This window comes from Triplophysa rosa, linkage group LG21, assembly GCF_024868665.1.
Source record: "Triplophysa rosa linkage group LG21, Trosa_1v2, whole genome shotgun sequence".
Lineage (NCBI taxonomy): Eukaryota > Metazoa > Chordata > Actinopteri > Cypriniformes > Nemacheilidae > Triplophysa > Triplophysa rosa.
This window is the reverse complement of record NC_079910.1, coordinates 10,539,288-10,550,227: the sequence shown is the minus strand read 5'-3', so window position 1 is coordinate 10,550,227 and position 10,940 is coordinate 10,539,288. Positions and strand designations below refer to the sequence as shown.

Here is a 10,940-nt window from a genome sequence, read left to right as displayed (position 1 = left end):
GTACGGATGGCAGTGTCATTAGTGCACTTGTGCCTGAATAACTTTGTAAGAATAACTTGAGATGACGGATTTTTTTCAAGGTGACAAGTGGGATGATCCATTGTGGATATTAAGTGTTTTGGCTTTCTGAATATAGTTCGCGAATGTAATATGCATTTTTTGCTAAGTGGACTTTAAGACCGCAGTTTTATACAAAGACAAAACTAGGACATCGTAAATTTTTAATCATTTTAACCTGCCACCATGGACTCCGGTAAAAAGGTAATGTCATTTTACTTAAGAGCTTAAAGTAGTGTCGTAATAAGCATTAAGAATGGGTGTCTCAACTGTACCATGCTACTGTTTCAACTGTACTCTATATGCAGCTGTGAAAAATCACTTCATTTCAGCATCTAGTTTTTGTGTAGTGATGAAAAAAGCAGAAAGTGTCTCTACTGTCTCTACCATACACAATGCTCGAGTTTATTTATATATACTTATGTTAGTTGTTTTGATATAATTTCTTAACATTTTAAATATACCTTAAAAGTGCTAATACTGTGTCACATTAAAGAAGTTAAAGAAGTCTTTTATATATAAACATATTGACAAAGACTGACTCAAATCTATATACTGTATTTATTAATTAGTGAAATTATTTGATTGAATTTTCATTTTACAATACATTCATCAGTTTTCTTTTTTTTGCCATTATAACCATGACATGTCTATAGGTTGATACTATTTTATATAATGGAAATATGTGGGGAAAAATCCTTTTAAGTTCCAACTGACCATTACCTTTAAAGATGAAAGCAGAATGATTAAATCAACCCATTGTGTCCTATTGACATAAATCGTATTTATCTTGTTTGCGCTCAAGTAAACTGATGAAATAACGAAAGAGATAGTGTCTGTAAAGGCTATTACATCCGAACTTATCTGAAGAATTGGACAGCTGCAGGTTAGTTAAGGTCACAAAATGGATACAATGCTTTGAATAAATAGAAGAAAACATTTATTGAAAAAAAGAATTTTTGAAATGCTATTTTGAGATGCTTGTTCAAATACAAGTCACATTTTCCTGCATCAGTTACCTATAGGCCACTTTCAGATCTGAATGGTCCATTATTTATTCATTTGGCAGATGACTACATTCAATGCAACTTTAAAATGCATTCAATGTATACATTATACAAAGTAACACTGTGTGTGTTTACTTTGTTTGAACCGTGATATTTTTAATACAAAAATGTGTCAAAGGAAACGAGGACCATTCATTATTATTATGACAGACTTGAAGAAAGGGGGCTATTGAACACTTTTATCAATTTCAACACATTTGCTTAACTTAGTTTAAATATATAATCCTAGATTGAGAGGGTCCTATTTCTGTATAGCCTATTTATAGCACTTGAGGAAATAGTTATTTGCACATTAATTTATTGCTTTTGTATATATTAACCTGTACCTATACCTAGTACCTGTACCTAACCATTGGCCTATAATAAACCTGTCAAAGCCCTTCATGCCCCCCTACATCTTGTCCTGCATTGTATAGGAAACAGATAAAAGACCACTGACTTAACCTTCTTAGACATCAAGAATAATTGTTATTTGCCATCTAATGAGGTCATTATAAATAAATACTATATAATTATTTTGCTTAAATATTTTGAGTTTTGTGGTGCATGAATTAGTTACAATGTTTTGTTTATAATAGGATAATGGAACTTCTATTCGTTCATAATTCAGTACGACATTTTTTGTATACAATAAGAATGAGCATACAGTGCAGAGCCACATGCCAGAGTTTAGTGGTCACTGTGTTATATAGTTAATCTGACTGTATACATGCAGGTAAACAGATCTACCGTATCTTCACTAACGTTGTCTTTGAAGGCTGTTAAGAGTGTTATGTAAAAGCCTGCAGTTGTTTGTGTGTGTGTGTTCAAGTGCTTCCAGATTTAATAGGATTATACTTTGCAACTGAGTTTCCATCTATCATCTTATACGTATATATATATTACTATGTTGCAGCAATAGTTTCTCAAATAATCCCATTGTGGTTCCTATTGTATTTTTTAACTCCAGCTACAAAGCCAAATAAAAATATTATTCCACAGTTTAACTGAAAAGTTGTTCCTGTACTCTTACAGGAAGTAACGTTGCAGCTGTTGATGGCTGTAGGTACTGCTGTTATCGGATCCTTACAGTTTGGCTACAACACTGGAGTCATCAATGCACCTCAGAAGGTGAACTCTCCAATTTACTGTATACTTCCCCATACTACAGACATGACATAAGCACTTGTGTATAATAAGCGTATAGGTATTTGTTAAATGCATAATAGCATGCATAATATGTAAGTAATACTGTACATAATTCAGCAAAATATGTTATATCCTTCATATCTACCCCTCAATAATTGTGCTGCTTTGAGATAATATTAAGTTCTAAGACTGGAGTGAAGCACGACTTTAAGATTTAAACAAATCTAATTGCAGAACATGTATTATTTCATATATTCTTCACTAAAGTGTTGTGTGTTCATAGTAATATTGATGTTGATGCTGTATGTTGATTATATAATACAGCTAATATTGGATTAGCTGTTAACTGAATGCTGTAAATCCTCGTCCTAGTGTAGCCTGTAAAGATACAGTGTGCTAATTAACATGTAAAGAGCGCTCTAATTTTAGACAAGCACTTATGCTGTTAGAAACTCTCAGAGGAGCCTATCTTCCATTCCATAAAAGGGCAAACAAACTATATGTCTGAGGAGAAGCAATATAAATTATTATTATTTATTTATGTCGTTCTTGATAAAATGGAGAATGCAATAACTGAATATAAAGCAAAGATAATTTAAAAACAAGTTATCAATTAAATTTGTATTCGCTTTTCTCAATGCAAACAAACACAACTGACTTACTTCCGTTATGTAGGTTGCTTTGTTTTGATTATTTGCACTAAGCAGTTTTATATGACGAGTTTGGTTCCAAAATGAGATAACTCTGTTTTAATTTTATTTCAAAAATCATGTTTTTTATTATGTTATCATGTTTTTATTGCAGTTTGATTGATATTAATTGGCATGCACAATAAAAAAACACGATTTTTGAAATTTTTTGTAAAGAGTTATCTAATTTTGGAACCAAACTCTTCATATTTTTGCTGCTGCATAAATATTTTTTTAACAATAATGAATAATAATGAGTGAAGTAACAGGATATTTATTTACACTTTTTACAGTGTGCTTTGTTTTAAAGCAACTTTTTAAAAACATTGCAATACCAATGTCCTATAAATAATAGTAATAAAGAAACCTATATGGCTCACGTGACCACAGGGTTTTGGGTTAATCCCACTTACGTGGTTCTTGAGAGAGTGCGGAAGTCATGCTCCTTAAATTCCGCAGGTTATAATGAGATAAAGAAGGCCGAAAGTGAAAGAGTCAGTGAGGACATCAATGTTGTTAACTGTATGGTAAGATTACAGTTACTAAGCACTTTTAGGAAACTGGTTGTGAGGTGAAAGGCGCTGATTTATATTTCTGGTAATACCCCATTATCTCATTTAAAGATGAAAGGTGAAATTTATAAGTGAAAATTATTAATTATTAGTACTGGTAATACAGAAGTATTAACAAACCAAGTTAAGCCATCATGAACCTATGTATGATCTTATTGGGATTTGGAAAGTTATGAATGCTCATTCTTTTGGTTTTGAAGTAAGTGACTTGAAGCTTTTTGCTCCCTCTGCTGGAGAAAATGATTGAAATTCAACCGTTTCATGTAAAAACGGATACGTTTTTAAAAAAATAATAATTTATGATATTATTATTTTGTATATTATTTATAATAATAATTGATAAGTTATTGTATTTTGTTTTTTAATTTTGTAGATTATTGAGAGCTTCTACAATGAGACGTGGTTTGACAGATATGCAGAGTACATACCGTTAAGCTCACTAACTGCACTCTGGTCCTTATCAGTGGCCATCTTTTCTGTCGGAGGCATCTTCGGCTCTTTCTCAGTGGGGATATTTGTCAACCGCTTTGGCAGGTAACGTCACCATCCATTCAGAAGTGGACAAATGCGCACTCGAATGCCGAAGTCATGTATCTTTCAACTTTGTCTTCTCTCGTTTTTTTAAACAGGAGGAATTCAATGCTCTTTGTAAATGTTCTGTCCTTCATAGCCGCCGCTTTAATGGGCTTCTCCAAACTGGCCAAATCCTGGGAGATGCTCATTATCGGACGCTTTATAGTGGGCCTTTACTCTGGCCTGTCCACAGGTTTTGTGCCCATGTATGTGGGGGAAATCGCCCCGACATCATTGCGAGGGGCGCTGGGAACTCTTCATCAGCTGGGCATTGTTATTGGCATCCTCATGGCACAGGTGCATTCATGTTTCTCGTAGTAAGACAGCATTTTGTTGTCGTTTTAATAGAATCTTGGTTTTATTGAAGCATTTGTTGTTTTGTAGATCTTTGGCATTAAAGAAATCATGGGGAATTCCACAATGTGGCCCTTTTTGCTGGGCTTCACTTTTATCCCAGCTGTCCTTCAGTGTGCCCTGCTGCCCTTCTGCCCTGAGAGCCCACGCTACCTCCTCATCAACCAGAACGAGGAGGCAAAAGCCAAGAGCGGTGAGTTACAAGCCAGTATGTAGGAATGAGGCATGCAAGTACAGCTAATATATAATGCAATGAGGAGAGACTATATTACGTTCAGTGATACATTTTATCCAGCAAAAACAAAGTTGTTGTGACTAATAACTCTTAGCCTGACTAGTTTTGATCACGTCCACAGCGCTGAAGAAGCTACGTGGAACTGAAGATGTGGGTGCGGACATGCAGGAGATGAGGGAGGAGAGCAGACAGATGATGAGGGAGAAGAAAGTCACTATTCTGGAGCTGTTCCGGTCCTCGCTGTACCGTCAGCCCATCTTCATCGCCATCATGCTGCAACTCTCCCAACAGTTTTCTGGAATCAATGCTGTGAGCTTTCCTCTTGACTTTGTGATCTCTCCAATCCTCCAAACGATTGCCTATTGACCACTGGTTGTGTTTTTCAGGTTTTTTATTACTCTACTGCTATATTTGAGAAGGCAGGAGTATCTGAGCCTGTCTATGCCACCATTGGTGCTGGAGTTGTGAACACGGCATTCACAGTTGTGTCTGTAAGTTAAAGCAAATCCTTCCTTTGGGCTTGTACTTTAAAGCTATATGTCTTGTGTTTTGAATGTGTTCTTGTTAGTTTGATGGTTAGTAAATGTAATGTGTCTCCCATAATTTAGCTCTTCGTAGTGGAGCGGGCTGGCCGAAGATCACTTCATCTCATCGGGTTGATGGGAATGGCTGTATCTTCTGTTCTCATGACTATTGCTATGGCACTGCTCGTATGTACTGTATATGTTTATATTTATGTACACTATAACATTTATTAGTCTTTTAATACATAGATATTTGTACATTGTAATGTTTAACACTTTTCTCAGGATAAAGTGACATGGATGTCGTACGTGAGCATTGCAGCCATCTTCAGTTTTGTGGCATTCTTTGAGATCGGACCGGGTCCCATCCCATGGTTCATAGTGGCAGAACTCTTCAGTCAAGGCCCCCGGCCATCTGCCATCGCCGTTGCTGGTTTCTCCAACTGGTTTGCCAACTTCTTGGTGGGAATGTGCTTTCAGTATGTTGAGGTATGAAAACACAATGGTATGTTATATTATATTTTATCTTTCAAGTTCTCACAATCTTGTCCTCTTACTCTTCCCTCAACAGTATCTGACGGGCCCCTACGTGTTCATCATCTTCACCGTCCTTCTGCTAATGTTCTTCGTCTTCACCTACTTCAAGGTCCCGGAGACAAAGGGCCGGACGTTTGATGAGATCTCAGCAAGCTTCCGTTCTGGGGCAGAAAAGTATACCCGAGATGATCTCAACACACTGGGGGCAGACTCTCAGCTCTGAGACCTCCATCATGGTTGTACATTAATGCTATCGACTAACCAAGTGACTGTCCTTGGCTATAGAGTGCTGCAGTCGTGCCATAGTTTTGTAAGCCAAAACTCAGAAGCGAGTAAGCATTTGAGCACTTCTGGTTTCCTCGTCCTGAAGTCAATATGTTTGATGGGTCTTTGGCGTGAACGCCTAAAATAAGGTTTGTGGTTAATAGAAGCTTAAGATATTTTTGTGTTTTGATGTACGGCGTAAACACAATGGTAAAAGCTCCACTCATGATTTTTAAAGACTTTACACGTCTTGAAAAAGGCAATTGCTAGGGACTACAGATGTTATCTCAAAAATAATGCAATTTGGGCCCAATTACAAATAAAACGTGATGTCAAACAACCATGGTGTAGTCAATTTAAAGCTTAAAGATCCCATGTGGAATTTTTTGGAGGATCTATATACAGAAATGCAATATAATATACATAACTATGTGTTCAGAGGTACAGTATATAAAGACCTTACATATTAAAGCATTATTTTTTTATTATCTTAGAATTAGGGCTGTCACGATTATTAAATAATCGTCTCATCGCGATTGTTTGACCTCATCGCGATGATTTCGGATCATCGCAATTATCGCACATCTCTATAGAAGACACTAGGGGGAGCTGTAGTGCATCTGCATATTGCATATTTTAGTGTATATATTGTTACTAAAGCATTGTAATACTTGTAAAATGTACCACCACAACACAATCACTTAAAAAAAAACTAAAACATATACAAATTACCTGCAGTACAATTTAATATTATTTAAGCAAATCTCAGTGTGAAAACCAGTCTACCAAAATTTCATTAACACAAAAGTAAAATTTTATTGTAGTCTTGCAAGTGAGAAAAAAACAGACTAGAAGCTTTTCTGTGACTGATAGTATTTTAACGGTGGCTTCATTTCACCCCTGATGAATTTACTTCATTTACAAGTATTTGGCGGTTGTATTGTTGACAGGTGAAAGCCTAAACCTTGAATATATGATGACCCAATTTTTTCCGATGTATTTCCAAGAAAAAAACATAGTCTTGTATTCAGAACAATATGGTCATTTCAATCGCTGAATCAAAAATGAATGAGAATTAAATGTCAAAGCTCAAAAACAGACAATTAATCGGCATAATCGCCAAAGCCCTAAAACAGACAATTAATCGCAATGATTTATCAGACAATTAATCGTCAATCAAATTTCATAATCGTGACAGCCCTACTTAGAATGAGCTGTTTCTATCTACATACACTGCGGGCCCTAAACGGACAAACTGCTTTACAGAGCGTGTTTCGTAAATACGACAAAGAAGCGAAAACGTGACGACATCTCAGTCCTGTGTCAGCTGCCGTAGTGCTCCGTAAGGGAGGGGGAGCTGTAGAGTGAGCCGTTGGTTGCAATTCGCAACCTTACTGCTAGATGCCGCTAAAATCTCTACATTGCTCCTTTAAGTTGAGTTTTTTCATTCGTTGCGATTGTATTTAGGCTTGCTATTGTATTTAGGCTTTAAAACTCATAAAAGTTGTCTTAATTTGTGAAGATTATCTTGATAGACAAAATGTGTATCATAAACATTTGTTAATCACAGACCTTATGTTTTGCAATAATTCTCAAGCCTGCGGAAAAAAATCTTATTGGCTTTTTGTCGAGGTAACCAGTGTGTTGTTAACTTCTGGGTTGGTCTACAATACAGTATGTCATCAGGGGGTAATTTCACAATGGCATGCCACTGTATTAGTCCTACTTGGAATGCAAAAGTTGATACAGTACAGGTATGTTTACTGTGCACACCATGTACATTTTTTGGATGCATCAAATATCCAACTTTGTTTTGTCCAATGCTTTGTCCAAGGTGTGCAGTATTAAAATGAAATACCATACTATCTTAAGCCATCACACTTTATGTCATTGGACTGCCACAATTTAGAATATTTGTATGCACATCACAACAAAATCACTACTCTGTATTTATTTTTTTGAAACCTGCATGTAAACATGCAACATTGTGAGGTCATATGACAGCAATGTACCATGCTAAATGTTTGTTGCAAACTGTATACAGTTTTAAATACCTTTTTAATAGTATGCAGCATAAACTTATATATGCATTACAGTAGGCACTATTATAGTATTTCATTCTGATTATACCCACTGTCTCAGTTCATGTACTGTAGCACAGGGCAGACATACAGTAGCACTGTAAAAGGAAGTTCCTTCTTTTTTGCTCTCATACTAACCTCCAGTGAGTGTTAATATCTTTTTTTGGTTTTGTCATTGGGACATGGTGAATGGTTTCTAATAGCCTAGTAATGACTCACTGTGTTCTTTTCTGCATGTTCTCATACTGTATTTGTGTACTGCTAGATCATTTTGAATGATTTAACATTCAATCGCACAATTCAATGTAGGAATATTGTTTTCTCTGTTTGCACTTGCAGTTTTTTTAGGTATCTTTTCTATTGTCCAGTCAACACATAATGAGGCTATTGTAAGTTCTAGTATGTCTCATGAGGACAGTGCTGCATATTAGAGACATCATGGTGTCAGATTATGATATGTGTTAACTGATACTTGAATTTTACCAATTAAGGATTATGTCACGATTATTTGAAGATTAGAAGATTCTATTCACGTGTGACGTTTGAGGTTTATTATATTTTTAAATTGGACCAAGCTTTTTGGGGGTCCAATAAATGAAGAAACAAAAATAATATAAAAAAATGTTTTTACTAATTGACATATTGCAGTATAAAATATATATATATTTGATAATTATAGGTCTATTCAATACACTTATTTGGTTTGATTTAGCACGTATTGTCGATACTGTTTTTAAAGTGCAATACTTGTTCACATATTCTTGTTTATTTGTTCCACATATTACTGGGCATTATAAATTAAACAATTTCTAATAGATTTTTACACTTCATATCTAAAAATATGTATCTTTGTGTATGAAAGACATTAAAACCATTTATCTAGAGGAAGATGGTAAATAAGTTCAGTTTTGCTAAAGTGTAATTTTATAGATCTGCCTGATATTTGAAATTGCATTAGAATTCCAAAAATGTGCCAAGACATGCCATTGATGTGAGAGTAAAGATTTTTTTAAATATTATATTTAGTTGGAAATAAAATCAAATAGAGGACAACTGTGTCGTTTTGTTTATTCTCTATTCAGATAAAATCTTAGGAGATTTGGAGAGGAAGAGGAAAAGGAGAGGAAATGTACACTTTACAAAAACTTGTTTTTAAAATAAATACTGAGTAAAAATATTCCCAGTACCACAAGATGGTAGTATTTCTTTCTAAGATTGTTCCAACCGCTAAATACACCAGTATAAAGCCATAACAGTGCTATGATGATACACACTGATGTCTCATCTGAAGCCAGACGAATACCTTGTGATGACAACATAACGATGACAACATAATAACAAATACCTATATTTGTTTTTAATGTACATAAATCTATACAAAAGCATGTCAGTGACAAGTGAGGTCATCCATTCTAGTGCTTCATTTACTATAGATGAAAAAACACGAATGCAGCAGTGTCAGTTTAGTGGCCAGTTTGTCGATTGACAGCAAAATCATCTAAACATAATGGACAGAGCCAGAAATGTAATGACTGTTATTATGAGAGAATCAGATGGTGGGATTTTGTCATCCTGCAACAGATTGCACTGCCAGAAAGAACCATGTGTTTTCATATGTGTTGATGGGATATCTTCCTACTAATATCCTGTAGCTCTCCAGTGTCATTAATACACACATGACAACAACATTTACACCATAACATCTGAACTATCTATGTATTATGGATTCCCAGAGTGAGAGAAATTGTGTGTGTAGCTCATGTAGTTGAATTAAAAGTATAAATCATGGAATTGAATTAAAAATAGAAATAAATACATTTTACTGGATTCATCATAAAAATGCAAACGCTGCTGACACAGTCTGCATAACCTGAACTGATATTTAAAAAAAGAAAGAAAGAAATCCATTAGTTTGCATGTGCAGTCATGCAGACAATGTCTCCTGAAGAGATTATTAATTGCTTTCTTTTCCTCTCTCATGTTCTCGTTTTCGGCTCTACTTCATCGCCAACCAGAGGGTCATAGCCAAACTCCAAACAAATTACATATTCACAGCCCTGGAAAATATTTTCCAATCCTTTAAAGATAAAAGAGGAATAAAAAACCCATTAAATTACCTTAAATAAAGGCAATGCCTCAATGCAGAACTAGGCCACACGTTGTGTTGTGTGTTTAATGAATCCAGTGATGTTATGAGTTGTAAGTTCTCTTTACAGTCCGTTAATTACATATGTTCCTTCGTTGGATGCAGACAGTGTCCTAGTTTTAATGAGAGCCTGATCTTTTCACCCCTTGTGCTCCTCACATTGAATCTAGTATATGACTCACAGATAACACAAGAGAGAAGATGGAGCCAGAATTGCATGAGCCTAGATGTGTTTAACTAAAATGCTTTATTTTCTCCTAATAATTTGAACATTTTATGATTGTTAATATTATTCATTAATGACTATTTGAAGAGTTTGGTTCCAAAATGAGAAAATGAATCAAAAGTCACGTTTTTTATTGTGCATCAAACTGCAGTTGGTTTGTTTGGATTTAAGTCATAATAACTGAAAAAATAGAGCTAACTAACACAATAAAATCATGATAACATAATAAAATATGATTTTTGAAAACTAAAAAATATTTTGGTAAAAAAAAAAAACTCTTCATTTATTTAAACAGGACGGAGCCCAGTGAGTGAATTTTAAGCAGGGACGGAGTTCCACCTTAAAATGTAGATTTGTCCATTTTTTTTGCATGAAATGGCCTCCAAACACTATCCAAATTTCATACATAAATATAGTGATATTTTCTGCATCTATGAGTTAAAAATTTAACATACTGTGTGTCCCCAGAGTCCCCCTAGTAAATCTC

The 10,940-nt window shown here is 35.0% G+C and overlaps 1 protein-coding gene across 1 annotated transcript; it reads left to right on the top strand.

The window, feature by feature from the left end:
* On the top strand, nt 1-9,138 carry LOC130545431 (solute carrier family 2, facilitated glucose transporter member 1-like). Its single transcript, XM_057319918.1, has 10 exons — nt 1-261; nt 2,139-2,234; nt 3,887-4,047; nt 4,143-4,383; nt 4,471-4,633; nt 4,797-4,984; nt 5,062-5,166; nt 5,284-5,385; nt 5,485-5,688; nt 5,771-9,138. The coding sequence occupies exons 1-10, from the start codon at nt 244-246 to the stop codon at nt 5,957-5,959; spliced, it is 1,467 nt and encodes a 488-aa protein (XP_057175901.1). The 5' UTR covers nt 1-243; the 3' UTR covers nt 5,960-9,138.
* The last annotated feature ends 1,802 nt before the right edge of the window (nt 9,139-10,940 follow it).

What these genes read in the sequence shown, in the direction of transcription:
- LOC130545431 (XM_057319918.1), top strand. An exon ending in AGTTTTCTGGAATCAATGCT is followed by an intron (nt 4,985 to 5,061) that starts GTGAGCTTTCCT and finishes TGTGTTTTTCAG; the next exon opens with GTTTTTTATTACTCTACTGC. An exon ending in TGTGCTTTCAGTATGTTGAG is followed by an intron (nt 5,689 to 5,770) that starts GTATGAAAACAC and finishes TTCCCTCAACAG; the next exon opens with TATCTGACGGGCCCCTACGT.